General features: G+C 44.1%; 1 protein-coding gene across 2 annotated transcripts; it reads right to left on the bottom strand.

Annotated features, from left to right (window-relative positions):
- Nucleotides 1–335: 335 nt before the first annotated feature.
- Nucleotides 336–12,529, bottom strand: mdm1 (Mdm1 nuclear protein). Of its 2 annotated transcripts, none has more exons than XM_084345700.1 (16): nt 12,346–12,529; nt 11,487–11,586; nt 11,015–11,143; nt 10,608–10,859; nt 10,418–10,509; nt 10,162–10,299; nt 9,532–9,693; nt 9,290–9,411; nt 9,126–9,213; nt 4,125–4,357; nt 3,934–4,050; nt 2,949–3,031; nt 2,767–2,825; nt 2,417–2,675; nt 991–1,053; nt 336–902 (listed from the first exon to the last, which is right to left on the bottom strand). In XM_084345700.1, exons 1-16 carry the CDS (start codon nt 12,361–12,363, stop codon nt 793–795), a joined length of 2,025 nt encoding a protein of 674 aa, XP_084201826.1. In that variant the 5' UTR covers nt 12,364–12,529; the 3' UTR covers nt 336–792. The 2 variants fall into 2 exon arrangements, with proteins under 2 accessions (XP_084201826.1, XP_084201827.1); XM_084345701.1 differs by having other exon boundaries at nt 9,126–9,168.
- Between the last annotated feature and the right edge of the window lie 726 nt (nt 12,530–13,255).

Raw genomic sequence — 13,255 nt, 5'->3', positions numbered from 1 at the left:
AACTTTTATCCTCCCAAAAAACTTTTTTTTGCCACTTTCACACATGAAAAAAACATCTGAATCCTCCACCATCCCGTGTGAAACATTTCCCAGAGCAACATATTTGGGTTTTTTTTAACAGAGCTGGAGGAGAAACAAAGCGACTGAATTAAAACTATGTTTCTCATGAAAAAGATTTTTTCCAGTTTGGCACATTTAGAAACATTTTTACACTTTAAATAATGATTTTTTTTTTCTCCTGGGAAAAAGAAAATCACAGTTTCACACATGAAAACTAGAAAAAGGCCCCTCAGGGCTTCCGTAGATATTTTTCTACTTGTGATGAAAAGCCTCAGCAGATTTCTTCAGGTTTATTCTTGAATGTTCGCAGTTGCGACATTAACAAACACTTTCTGATATCACATCGCAGCACTTTGTGGAAAATACACCAAACTTTCCTCTAAAATTTCTTCTGAACAGGAAACAAACGTCAGCTGAGGAAGAGGTCAAAGGTCAAAGTTCAACTTCTGCTTCTCTGCAGCCGACAACATCAGATTTTGTGTCACTTTTTTTATGATTTCTGTCAGTTTCATGATGATTTGATCTCAGCCGTCACAGCGAGCGACTGAACATCAACATGACTACGTTTATAAAAACCTCATTATAAATTCATCTATAAAAATAAACGACACTATTTAAATTAATCTATAAAAATACATCCGTCTTCTCACACTAATTATTGTACAACAATGACTGAAGCAAACAGCACGCTGGTTTCCATGGCGACAGCGGGGACGTGGTCGGGGTCAGAGGTCATCTCTTCACCCAGAAGTTCTCTCGTCTCTTCTGAGCGCGCTCCAACACGGCGGACGCCATGGAGCAGGAAGCTGCCGAACGCCACGACATCACAGACAGACGGTCGTCTAGGCAACGAGGGGGGACAGATTTTAAAGGTTTAATGACAGACGCGAAGTTACGTTTGTTTTTCATCTAATTTATAAATGTGTTCACCTTCATCCGAGCCGCAGCCTCCACCTGGACACTGACGCTCCCTGAACCTCAGACCCAGCTCACCTGAGGAGACAGGAGACAGGAGACGAGTACAGGAGACAGGAGACAGGAGACAGGAGACAGGTACAGGAGACAGGAGACAGGAGACAGGAGACAGGTACAGGAGACAGGAGACAGGAGACAGGAGACAGGTACAGGTACAGGAGACAGGAGACAGGTACAGAAGACAGACAGGTACAGGAGACAGGTACAGGAGACAGGAGACAGGTACAGGTACAGGAGACAGGAGACAGGTACAGAAGACAGACAGGTACAGGAGACAGGTACAGGAGACAGGAGACAGGTACAGGTACAGGAGACAGGTACAGGAGACAGGTACAGGAGACAGGAGACAGGTACAGGAGACAGGTACAGGAGACAGGAGACAGGAGACAGGTACAGGAGACAGGTACAGGAGACAGGAGACAGGTACAGGTACAGGAGACAGGTACAGGAGACAGGTACAGGAGACAGGAGACAGGTACAGGAGACAGGTACAGGAGACAGGTACAGGAGACAGGAGACAGGTACAGGATCAGCAGTTTGCTTCAGACACACAGAGACAAAGTCACAGTTCTTCATTGTTGTTGTTTTTGTTGTTGTTGTAGTTGTTGTTGTTGTTGTTGTCGTTTTGCATGTTCAGGTTCTGTGTTTGACTGAATTTGTGTTTTTATATTTTTAATGATTTTCTTTGTTTCTAACTGTCAAATCAAAGCTCAGAGTCAACACAGAGCTGTACTGTCTGTGTTTCTGTTCGTTGTTCTGGACACTAATAAAGTTTTATTTAAATGTTTGTTGTGTTTACAAATTAAAAATAATAAAAATATATCAACAATCATACAGATAAAACATAAAAAGCATAAATAACTCCATCAGTGACCTAATTAGCAACAATTACATAAAATCTGAACATAAATATATAAAAAATAAATTAATACAACTCAGTATTACAGATATTTTATTGACTTAATAACTGTAAATATTAAGATTTTGTCAATTTTAATGACAGTGACACAAGATTTAATTGACTTTAATGAATTAAACTTTTATCTTAAATATAATTAAGTAACATGAACTCAGTACTTCTTCATATTTTAGCAGTAAAATTTACTTAAAAGTAAAAGCTTGAATAGTTGTGAGGGTATCAGCAAAATCAATATCAGTATGAGTTAATAAATTCATCATCAATGATCAAATTGTTCCCGACTTTTCTGATAACTGATCGATTTTCTAATTTTTTAAACAAAAGGCCAAATATTTGCTGATTTTCTGTGATTTTAGACGTCATTTTATTTTATGATATAATTTAAAACCAGATCATCGATCAGATTAATCAATAATTATTATAATTAATGATTTATAATTACTAATATCAGCGCTGACTCACCGTTGTGTTGGAAGTCGGGGTGTCTCAGGGAGCCGTGGATACCGTGTGGGGGCGGGGCTGTGAGGGGCGGGGCTACAGGGGATGGAGGCGATTGCTTCGTCCTGATTGGTTTAGAGCCAGGACTGCTGCCAGCTCGTTTGTGGTTGGGGGAGGGAGAGAGGTGGGTGGAGTTATTCTCTGACCACGCCTCTTTCCGTTTGACCGGCACGTCGACTGCAGGTTCCGCCCCCGCTGCCATGGAAACAGCTGAGCCAGACCTCTGAAGGCATAAACAGTCACCTCATTAACATAAATTATATTAAATTAAATTAAATTAAATTAAATTAAATTAAATGTGATTATAGTTTCACCTGTTTGGACGGAGAAGATTCCTCACCGCTCTTCACTTTCCCCACGAGTATAGCGCCTCCTGGAGGACAAACAGAGGTCAGAAGTAACTAAGTACATTTACTCAAGTACTGTACCACATGTTTGAAGTACCTGTACTTTACTTGAGTATTTGTATTTGACATCGCAGAGGGAATTGTTGTACCGGCAGCAGGTGTGGTGAGGTCATGGTGAGTTCTCTGAACAGGCAGCAGCTTCAGCCTCGGAGTCGGTAACCTCCCCTCCTCCCTGCACACACACACACACACACACACACACACACACACACACACACACACACACACACACACACACACACACACACACAGTGTCAGTTCCTGAGAAGCGGTGCGGCTGCAGTGAACCTTTGATGCGAGTTGAGCAGGATGACTCAGTTTCAGGTCGAATAAAAGATTTTTGTTTTCACCAGAAATCAAATGAAATCAAACTGAAGCTGCTCAGACTTCATCAGGCTGATCTCTCACTGATCTCTCACTGATCTCACACTGATCTCTCGCTGATCTCACGCTGATCTCTCACTGATCTCACGCTGATCTCACGCTGATCTCACGCTGATCTCACGCTGATCTCTCGCTGATCTCTCGCTGATCTCTCGCTGATCTCACACTGATCTCTCGCTGATCTCACGCTGATCTCACGCTGATCTCTCGCTGATCTCTCGCTGATCTCACGCTTATCTCTCGCTGATCTCACGCTGATCTCTCGCTGATCTCTCGCTGATCTCACGCTGATCTCACACTGATCTCACACTGATCTCTCGCTGATCTCTCGCTGATCTCACACCGTGTCACTTAACAACAAGGTTAAAGGAGCTCTTATTGTCTCAATGTTTCGTGTCGGGTTCACTTCCTGTCCCGCTGGTTGGAGATGGATTCAGATGTATTCAGGTCGACCATCAATCATTCATTCGATCATAATCATCACTTCACTGATTCATTAGACGTCCTGATGCTGAAGCTGTGCTTTGTTTTCTAACTTCACTCGTTTGACACTCAGGACTCAGTGGACAGATTAAAACCACTTTCACATCTGATGATATATGATGATGATGTATTTTGTAGTTTTGACAACAATTCAACAAATATTTGGCTCAACCTGTTGAAGTGAGTCGTTTGAACAGAAACACTTACTCGTCTGGATTGTCTTCTTCTTCTCCTCCCCAGGCGGTTCTCCTCTCAGCAGGAGGTCCTGGAGGAGTTAGTTTTGTTCCTCCGGACCCCAGAACAGACGACCTCCTGCTGGAGCGACTGACGACAACAGACACAGACGTTTAGAAATCAGCTCAGGTGTACTGATGGTGTTCTCTCACCACGTCTCTCACCTGGCCAGGTCCAGAGCCTCCACCCGGGAGGAGGCGCTGCTGCGGCTGTCTGCATCGCGACAGAGGTCAAAGGTCAGGCGAGGGGTCGGGGGGTCGGTGGCTGAGTCCGTGGTGTCTGTCGGCTCCCACAGAGCGTTGTGTTCGGACAGCAGCTGGCTCAGGTGATCTCTGGAGAAATTAGCTCCCCAGGCTCGATGACGGTAGGACAGGGCCCGCTGCCTCAACTCCTTCACCTGCACGGGACACACACACAGTCACTGACCCAGTTCTGTAGTCCCAGAACCAAGGATGGACGGAGGGACAGGTCCTCAACTCAACAGGGAGTTCGTTATTTTATTTTGGCAGAGTCATACCTCTGACAATAACCCAGAATACATTTCTGAACCTGAAGGCGTCAGTAAGACGTGGAAGATGATGAAGACGGTTTCATACGTGTCAACAGTTCATTTGTAGATTAGTTGTAGATGTTACACAGAGGACGACTCTGCCATCAACACTGACACATCTTAAACTGCAGCGCTAATAAATGTCTCTGCAGGCGTGCTGATGCTTCACCCAGCTGACATAAATTAGCTGTCAGTTCTCACAAAGGAAATCAGCAACAGAAACAAAATGTTTATCTGATGCTCTGCCGCTGCATTTTAAACAGATGACGACTGCGAAAGTGTGAAAATCTGTCAGTTTCTGAACTCCTCTTTGAAAAGTCAAATATCTGCTCGACGGCCTGAAACAGCCGGAGGACAGAAACGTGCAGAAACCTCGCTGGCTGGTGAAGATGACTGAGAATAAAACAGTAAAAAACACTGAGAGGAAATGCTGAACGACAAAACTGAAGGGGAGTTCTGAGAAATGATAACGAGGTGAAACCACATTTATTCATCTGTCGCTCTCAAATCAAGTCTGAGACAAAACTGATTCAAATTACAGGCAGATTATTAGATGAAGCTTTTCAAACGTTCTGACCACAAATCTAAAGTTTTAAAAGAACTCAAACTATAAAACAAACAGAGCTACAGTGAGATGTTCAACCTGAAGCTGTCAGAGGTGTACAAATACTTCATTACTGCACTTCAGTACACGTGTCAGCTATCTGAACTTTCTCCTCCTCACAGCTTCACAACAGGCTCGTTACTTTAGTTTGATGCATTTGAGGTGAATTATAAATTATTGTTGTTTGGCGTCTTCGCCAAACGGCCGGTCTGTGTCTTTCCCCTCCGACTACGTGTGTTGTATAGAGATGACTGTTGGAATAATTCATCAACAGGACATGTTTGACGTTACAACAGACTGTTGCGTATGTTGGAGCATGTGCGGTGAATTGAACTGATTGGTGTGAAGAGATGATGCCAGATTAATTGACGGAAAATTTACCTGAATAAAATTATCTCCAGCGCGATCAGCTGCAGCAGCTGAATGCTGCATTAAAGAGCCGATAACGTGATACATGATGATCAAAGTCATACAGAAGCTTTCAGAAAGATCTGATTACTTTTTTCCAGGACGTCATTATTCTAGTTTGCATGACTGTGTATGAATGTCCAATTTCTGTAGACTTTCCAGTTAAAGGGCCGTTCCAACAGCATTTCCTCAACAGGAATAAATCCAAAGTCGTTGGGTGCAGGTGACTTTATGTGGGGTCGCAACCAACATCACCAGACTGATTTCAGACGTAAAAGACGTGAACAGACAGAGAGGGAGGCTGGAATGGGGAGAAAAGGCGTGTTAGTGTCTCGTATCTGCAGAGAGTTTCTTATTTTCTCTCTTTGTTGCTGCTCGGGACGCTTTACCAACCCAACATGTGGCTATTTGACGTCCTGGGAATGAGACTCAACAATCAACTATCTTTGTGGTGCGTTCAGGAACAGCTGGGACAAATCCTACTGACTCTACCTTTAACTTTAATAGTCTTTGAGTTATATTAATATGACGTGAGCTTCAGTTAGCTTTGACCACAAATGTCCTTCAGAGGGAGACTTTTTACTCTGATGCTCTGAGTACATGTCAGAGCCTGTACTCTATTACTTTTACTGGAGTAAAGAGGTTGAATCAGTACTTTCTACTCTTACCAGAGTCTGTTTTTACACGAGTATCTGAACTTCTCCTGGAGGAGAGACTGTGAGGACTTTAACAGATGTGTTCAGACTGTGCAGGTTCATTTAAAGAAAGGAGACAGAAATAATCGTGTTCCTCCGACTGTGTTTCTTTCTGCCGCATCATGTATCAGTGTTTTTTACTCGTGATGTATTCAGGTTCATAATTCTGGTATCGTGACAACATCAGTTAAGTCGCTTCTGCTCTGATCATTTAATTTATCCGAGTTGCCAAAATTGTAGATTCTGGTAAACCCGACAATAACCTGACCCTGACCCCGGCCCACACCCTGGATAACCCGGCCCAGTTTTCACAGCTAACCTCAATACATCTTTAATCTCAACCTCAACCCAGAGGCTGAATGGTTTTATGATTTCCTCTGAACACACTGACGTCAGCTGCTCTCCTCACACTGAAACTCTTCATGGGCCAGAGTCACCGCAGGGATGGAAAGTTAACCGGACGGTTGCACGTCGCCCACACGTTCATTCACTTCTCTTACCGAGAACAGATCGTGCACAATTAAAAATCTGCAGCATCGTTAGTTTGAACCCAGTTCAAGAACAAAACATCATAAGGTCCAGCTGAATAAAATCAAACCGTCCTGCTGTCAGTCGTCCTACACGGAGGTTATCATGTTTTTAACACTTTACATGAATGAGGTGGAGGTTTGGTTTCACAAGTCGGAGCTCTGAAGTGTGAAGTCGTGCAGTTACACAATCAACTGAGTTCATGCTAATTATTCACAAACATCTACACAACGTAATTATCCTGTGCAAACGTCTCTGTGCAGTTATATTCACTTTTCTTCATCTTCATCCGTCACTCAGTCAGTTTTTACCTTCTGACTCTTGAACTCGATGGAGGAAAGTTAGTTATCACTGCTACATATTTGTGTTCAGCGAAGACAGAAAAACAAACTCAAATGACTTCAAAGGAACAGTTCACCCAAAAAGAAAAATCCCATCATCTCCTCCCCCCGCTGATGGAAAGTCAGTGAAGTCTCGTAGTCCACAAAACATTTCCCCGTTGCAGCATTCTGCTGAACAACTGAAGCAGCTGGAGACTAAAACATCAGACGTCTCCATGCAGCTCGTCTGCTGTGACCTCAGTCTGCAGGAGCCCCGAGATCACAAACTGACCTGAGGAGACGTTATTGAGATGAAGATGTTGAAGATGCACGGTCGAGCTTGTGCTAACACTTCAGACGAGGTGCACGTTAACGCTTTCAGCTCAGCAGCTCCAGAAGATTTCAGCTTTAAATAACGTCTTTTCAAACTTCACCTGACTTTCCATCAGCGGGGGGGGGGAATCATGACTGAATTTATATTTTTGGGTGAACTGTTCCTTTCGGCTTCCTGTCATTTATAAGATGCTGTCGACATGCGCGTCCACATACTTTTGTCCAATCAACAAAAATGTAAACTAATAGTTGCAGAAGCTGTTTTCTCTGCACAGGCTGAAGAGACAACGTCACATTTTATCGATCCGCGCGATGTTCTGCTGTTTGTCTGCAGTTGTTCGATGCGTTCAGCTGAAATCTGCAGATTTCGTGTAGAAAAGTGAAAAAGTACCTGATCATGAAAAAACCTTTGCCCCCCTCCTCACAACACTTTCCACAAGACTGGTGGGAAGCTACCTGTGAGCCTGTGACTAACAGAGAGACGTTTCCCTGAAGTGAAGCTCTGTGGTTTCACTGCTGACACTCAGCACCCGGGTTTTCCATCAGCAACACACACACACACACACACACACACACACACACACACACACACACACACACACACACACAGTTAAGCTAGCAGGCGACCTTTGTACAAATCCCCCAACTACCCCTGCAATGAAACTAATGAGGGTCACGCTGATCAGTTCTGATGCAGCTGGACGAAGTTCTGCAGAGTTTAATTTTAGCTGCAGAGTGAAAACAGTGAAACCTTCAGTGAAGGTGATGACGAACACAAGCTGTCGACAAATCTCAAGAAAAGTTACGAAGAGTCACAATTTAGATTCGACATCGAAAGGAGCTTCTTCAAAGACGACACAGCTAGCTTAGCGTTAGCCTGCAGCGTCACTTCCAGACTCTTCTCCTGCGTGATGGAGACGATCAGCTGACTGGTACCAGAGGAAACTCTATTGGACATGTTGGTTTATTTCTTTTTCAGAGATCCTCTATTGGTTTCTTTGTGGAGAGGGTTCACTCTGGACAGATTTGAGAAACTGAACTTCTGTCTTTTGTTGTTCATGGCGGAGTCGCCGGGGTTTGTTGTTCTACTTTTGGAGAATATTATTTGAACTTGTCTAAAAGTCACCAGGATAAAGTCAAGCTGCTGTTGTAAAGAAGAGTTGGGACATAAAACCAGTGATCAGCTGATCTTTACTGAGCCAGATGTGACAGTCTGACAGTGGCAGAGCCGTCAGTGCTGGAGAAACATGCTTCATCCCAAAATCAGATACAATTTGGGATGTGAAGAATCGTGACAGCAGAAAAGACTCAAACCAACAATGAATGTGTCCAATAACAAGTACAAGTCCTGTGTGTGTGTGTGTGTGTGTGTGTGTGTGTGTGTGTGTGTGTGTGTGTGTGTGTCACAGCCTGATTGGCCTCTTTGCCACAGAGCTCCATCATGCTGCTGTGAACACTAAGTCTGAGTTGAGTAGCTTGTTAGCTCATGACAACAATCTGAACTGAAGCATTGTTCAGTTGTCTGGATGTGTATTTTCTCTCTTAAATGACACTCGGCTAACAGTTTCCACCTGCCTCCAGTCTTAATGCTAAGCTAGGCTACACATGACCTGGTCCTTCCTCTGTGCTGACATGTAACTCATCATCTGACCTGCAGCCTGATTCATAAAGACAGTAAGTGGCCCCGCCCCCCATCATGATGCATGTTTAACAGGACTGGACCTGACCTGAGGGACGGCGCCGTCTGCAGCTCCGCCTTCCTCCAGGATCCTGTTGAGAGGAGAACGAAAGCTGGACTGATACTCTGTCAACATCCTGTCAGACAGACAGACGACTCCGTGAACGCAATGATTCACAATGCACAAAAACACACACACGCACAGAAACATACCTGTGTCCTCTGTGCACCTGCGGAGGAGGGGGAGGGGGCGTGGCTTCATCTCTCTGAGGGGTGGGGACATCATGTAGGGGGAGGGGCTTCTTCTCTGACTCCTCTCTTCTGTTTTTGTTGGTCTGGAGATGAGAACAGCTGAGTCAGGACTTTTATTGTGAAGGAACAGCAGAACTGTGCTGTCACCCGTGTGTGTGTGTGTGTGTGTGTGTGTGTGTGTGTGTGTGTGTGTGTGTGTGTACCATGTGTGTGTGGAACAGTGGGACCCTCTGATGTTCCAGGTGTTTCCGGAGGCGGGGCCCGGTGGGCGGGACCAGACCCTGGAAGCTCCGCCTGTACTCTGTTTCCACGGAAACGGGGTGCTTCTTAAAGGGGGGCACAGATCTGCTGCTGGAGTGGAGCAGCTGCACAGGGGTCAAAGGTCACTGATACACCAATCAATATCATCATGAGTCATTAAACAGTTTCATCAGTAACTCAACAGGCAGCCTCAGGTAACATTAACCAGCACAGAGACAGTCTACTGCCACCCAGTGGACACACAGCTGAACTACAGGTCTGTACCGGCACTCACTGGTCGGACAGTCACTCTATTACTGAATACTGTGAATCAACCAAGTACATATAAATATTATCAGCTGAGTATCAGATCCAGTGATCAGCATTTTTCTGGTTATTGTTTTTTATTTTTTTTTATTTTAATAAATTAATATTAAAACGACTGCTGTAGTTCTGATGCAGCTGTAATCCACAAAGTAACCTGTAACTAAACATATCAAATAAATGTAGTGGAGAGGAAGTATGAAGTAGCAGAAAATGGAAATACACAAATAAAGTGTAGATAAGTATCTGTGTTTTGGCTGGTCGTGTACCTGTTGTGCAGTCAGTATCGGTGAAGCAGCAGCTGCAGGTTTCTTCCAGCTGAACTGTCTGTTGTACTCTGACCTCTGACTTCCTGACCTTTGACCTCCAGACTTCAGCCCCGCCCTCCATCGCAGAGCATGTTGAACCTGCAACACACATGAAGGCGACGCTGTCAGCTCATATTTTTGATCAGTGTATATGTTACAGAGAGACACACCTGAGCTGGAGGCGCTAACTTGTTTTACAAACTACATTTCGGCTCACCTCATTGGCCGAGGGCTGCTGTCCATCAGGTGCTGCTGTCACAGGTCGGCTGAGCTGTGGTTGGCTGTCAGTGTTGGGGGGGTGGGGCTTCGCTGAGGAGACAGAAAAACAGGTGGTGTGAGACAAAACAAAGTCAATTAAAAGATGTGAGAGACGATAATGAAAGCAGAGTTATGTGACGTGTGTGTACCAGATTTCCCAGCAGCTCCTGGTTCTGCTGGAGGTCCTGGGTCTGCAGCAGGTCGAGGTTCTGCTGGAGGTCCTGGGTCTGCAGCAGGTCGAGGTTCTGCTGGAGGTCCTGGGTCTGCAGCAGGTCGTGGTCCTGCTGGAGGTCCTGGGTCTGCACCAGGTTGTGGTCCTGCCGGAGTTTCAGGGTTTCCTCTCTCTCCAGGAGGTGTTGCAGGTTTTGGCTCCTTCCTGTGAGCTGAGCGACTCCTGGAGGCTGGAAATAAAGAAGTGGAGAAGACGAGGACATTTGAAGATCACCTTACTAGATACAGATGCATTAAAAACAGGTGTGTCTCATTCAGCAGCTCAGTTTTTACTCTAATGTCTCTCTGAGGAAATTCTTATGAGTTTGTGATGGAGACTTCCTACCAGCAGGTGGTGCTGTTCTGTGTGCAGGAGGTTTGGGCTCAGGTGGACACAGCAGAGAGCTGCAGGACTGAGCAAGACCACCAGACCCGATCCTCCGCCGACGCTGGAGACCTGGTTCTCTGCTGATACCTGAGAGAAAAACGTTCGACTGTCAGAATAATAACGATCACATTCTTTGTTTCTCTTCTCTTTTTATATTTGTGGATCAAGTGTTCGAACATCATCTCAGACCTTTACGTTTTTATTAGTGCGGTGCTTCACTTATGTCACAGCAGAACAGTTAAACTCAATGTTGAGATGTTGTTGAGTCAAATTCTCAATATGTTAGACTGATAAAAATCCCAACAGGTTAGTTTTAGACATGTTCTGGTTCCTTGTGGAGGGAAGACAGAAAAATAAAAGTACACAACAAAGACAGAGGGACTGTAACTGGAGCATGATCAGACTGAAGAGCTCATATCCAGGTTCTTACCCATCTGATCGGAGCGCAGGCCAGCAGATGGAGCGCAGCGCCGAGGAGACACACTTCTGGACCGGGACACCCTGTAGCTCTTCTGATATTCACTCCGACACTGAAACAAATACACAAACACATAAAGATCACACTGACTGGTGGCTCTCTGTCAGTATCGGCGTAAATGTTGCCCTATATAAAATGTTTTAAAGAGGTTATAATGCAGAATATGATGCATGGGGTAGTTTGTAATTAGTTAATAACCCTGAAGAAGTTAATTGTTAAACTGTCAGATATCCTCACAAGTGTAAACAATGTGTGTATATCAGCCGATATATTGATATTGGATTGTTTTGCTCGCTAATATCAGAACAGCATTAACCCCAAAACCCAAGTATGTGTTGGGCTGCACTGGAGATTAATCAGTGTTGAGACACAATCACCAGCTGCAGCTCTGAACATCATACATAATAGCAAATGCCCTTGATTAGCTAAATGCTAATCAATATGGATCATATTACAAATCAATCATTATGTTGATAGCTAACATTGTATACAGAGTAGGACAGATGGAGCTAGTTTATTATGTGCGGCTGTAACAGTATCAGTCAGCTGGGTGTTAGCTCAGACACACAGTCAATGTGAGCCTGATTAGCAGGATTAGCTCATTAAATCAGATTACATCACATTTCTCCTGACTCATCGGGTTCGTGCAGGGTTCTGTCTGGTCCACCCGGTCCACCAGAGCTGCACCTGTCGGTACTTTAGTCTTCAACTACCTGTTCATGAACATTTCAGTCAGCAGTCTATGAAGCTACGTTCGCTAGCATCGGTTTGTTTGGCTAACCTGTTGCTAATGCTAACACCTGTTGCTTACCTTGAAGCGGACGGTCATGTCGCGCTCACCGCGGACCAAACACCGCGAGAAGTCACTCCGCGGTCATCACGGGAGGAGCTGAGTTCGTTAACTAGCTGGTTAACAAGGTGAAACTAGCTAACTAACATGACTAGCATGCTAACAGCTGCTGCACCTGCCCTCAGCTTCAGTTACAGGAACAAGCCGCCGCCGTTGCCATGGCAGCTCAGGCGTCCTGCGCAGGCGCGTTGGCGGTCAACACTGTGACGTCAGCCATCTTTGTGTTTATTGTTTATTTTTCATCCATTTCTTCTTTTTTTCTTGCACAGAGATGGAAAGTAACTGAGTACATTTACTCAAGTACTGTGCTCGTGTACAGGTTCGAGGTACTTTACTCGAGTATTTCCATTTTATGAAACTTTATACTAAATCTCAGAAGCAGTTTTCAAAGTACTTTTACTTCATGATGCTGATGAACTTTCTGCCTCAGTTATGTTTTTTGTATATATAAATTACTTGTAGTGGAGTTTTTTCATGTTAAAGGATCTAAATACTTTTAGACTGTTGGTTGAATAAAACAAGACATGTAAAGATTCCACTGTTGGAAAAAAATCTAATGTCTGCCATTTTATACACAAACTAATAACTGATTAACAGAGAACATAATTGATGATGATAAAAGTTTAGCTGCAGCTGTAATTTGGGTTAAAGGTTCATTCCTGACCTGGAAACATTCATATGACAAAGTTAGATTCATGCTTTATATGTTTACATCATTGTCACATGTTAATACAAATGTATAGCCTACATACAGAAAATCTTATGGAGGACTGAATCTGCCAGAATCAAACATAGATAAATAAATTAGTGGTTTATCTTAATAAATTTAAAGTATATGCCATTAAATGCACCAAAAATAATATTTAAAATA

This window comes from Pagrus pagrus, assembly GCF_965226575.1.
Source record: "Pagrus pagrus genome assembly, chromosome: 23".
Taxonomy (NCBI): Eukaryota; Metazoa; Chordata; class Actinopteri; order Spariformes; family Sparidae; genus Pagrus; species Pagrus pagrus.
Note: the sequence above shows the minus strand (reverse complement) of the source record. Positions and strands in the feature narration are given on the sequence as shown.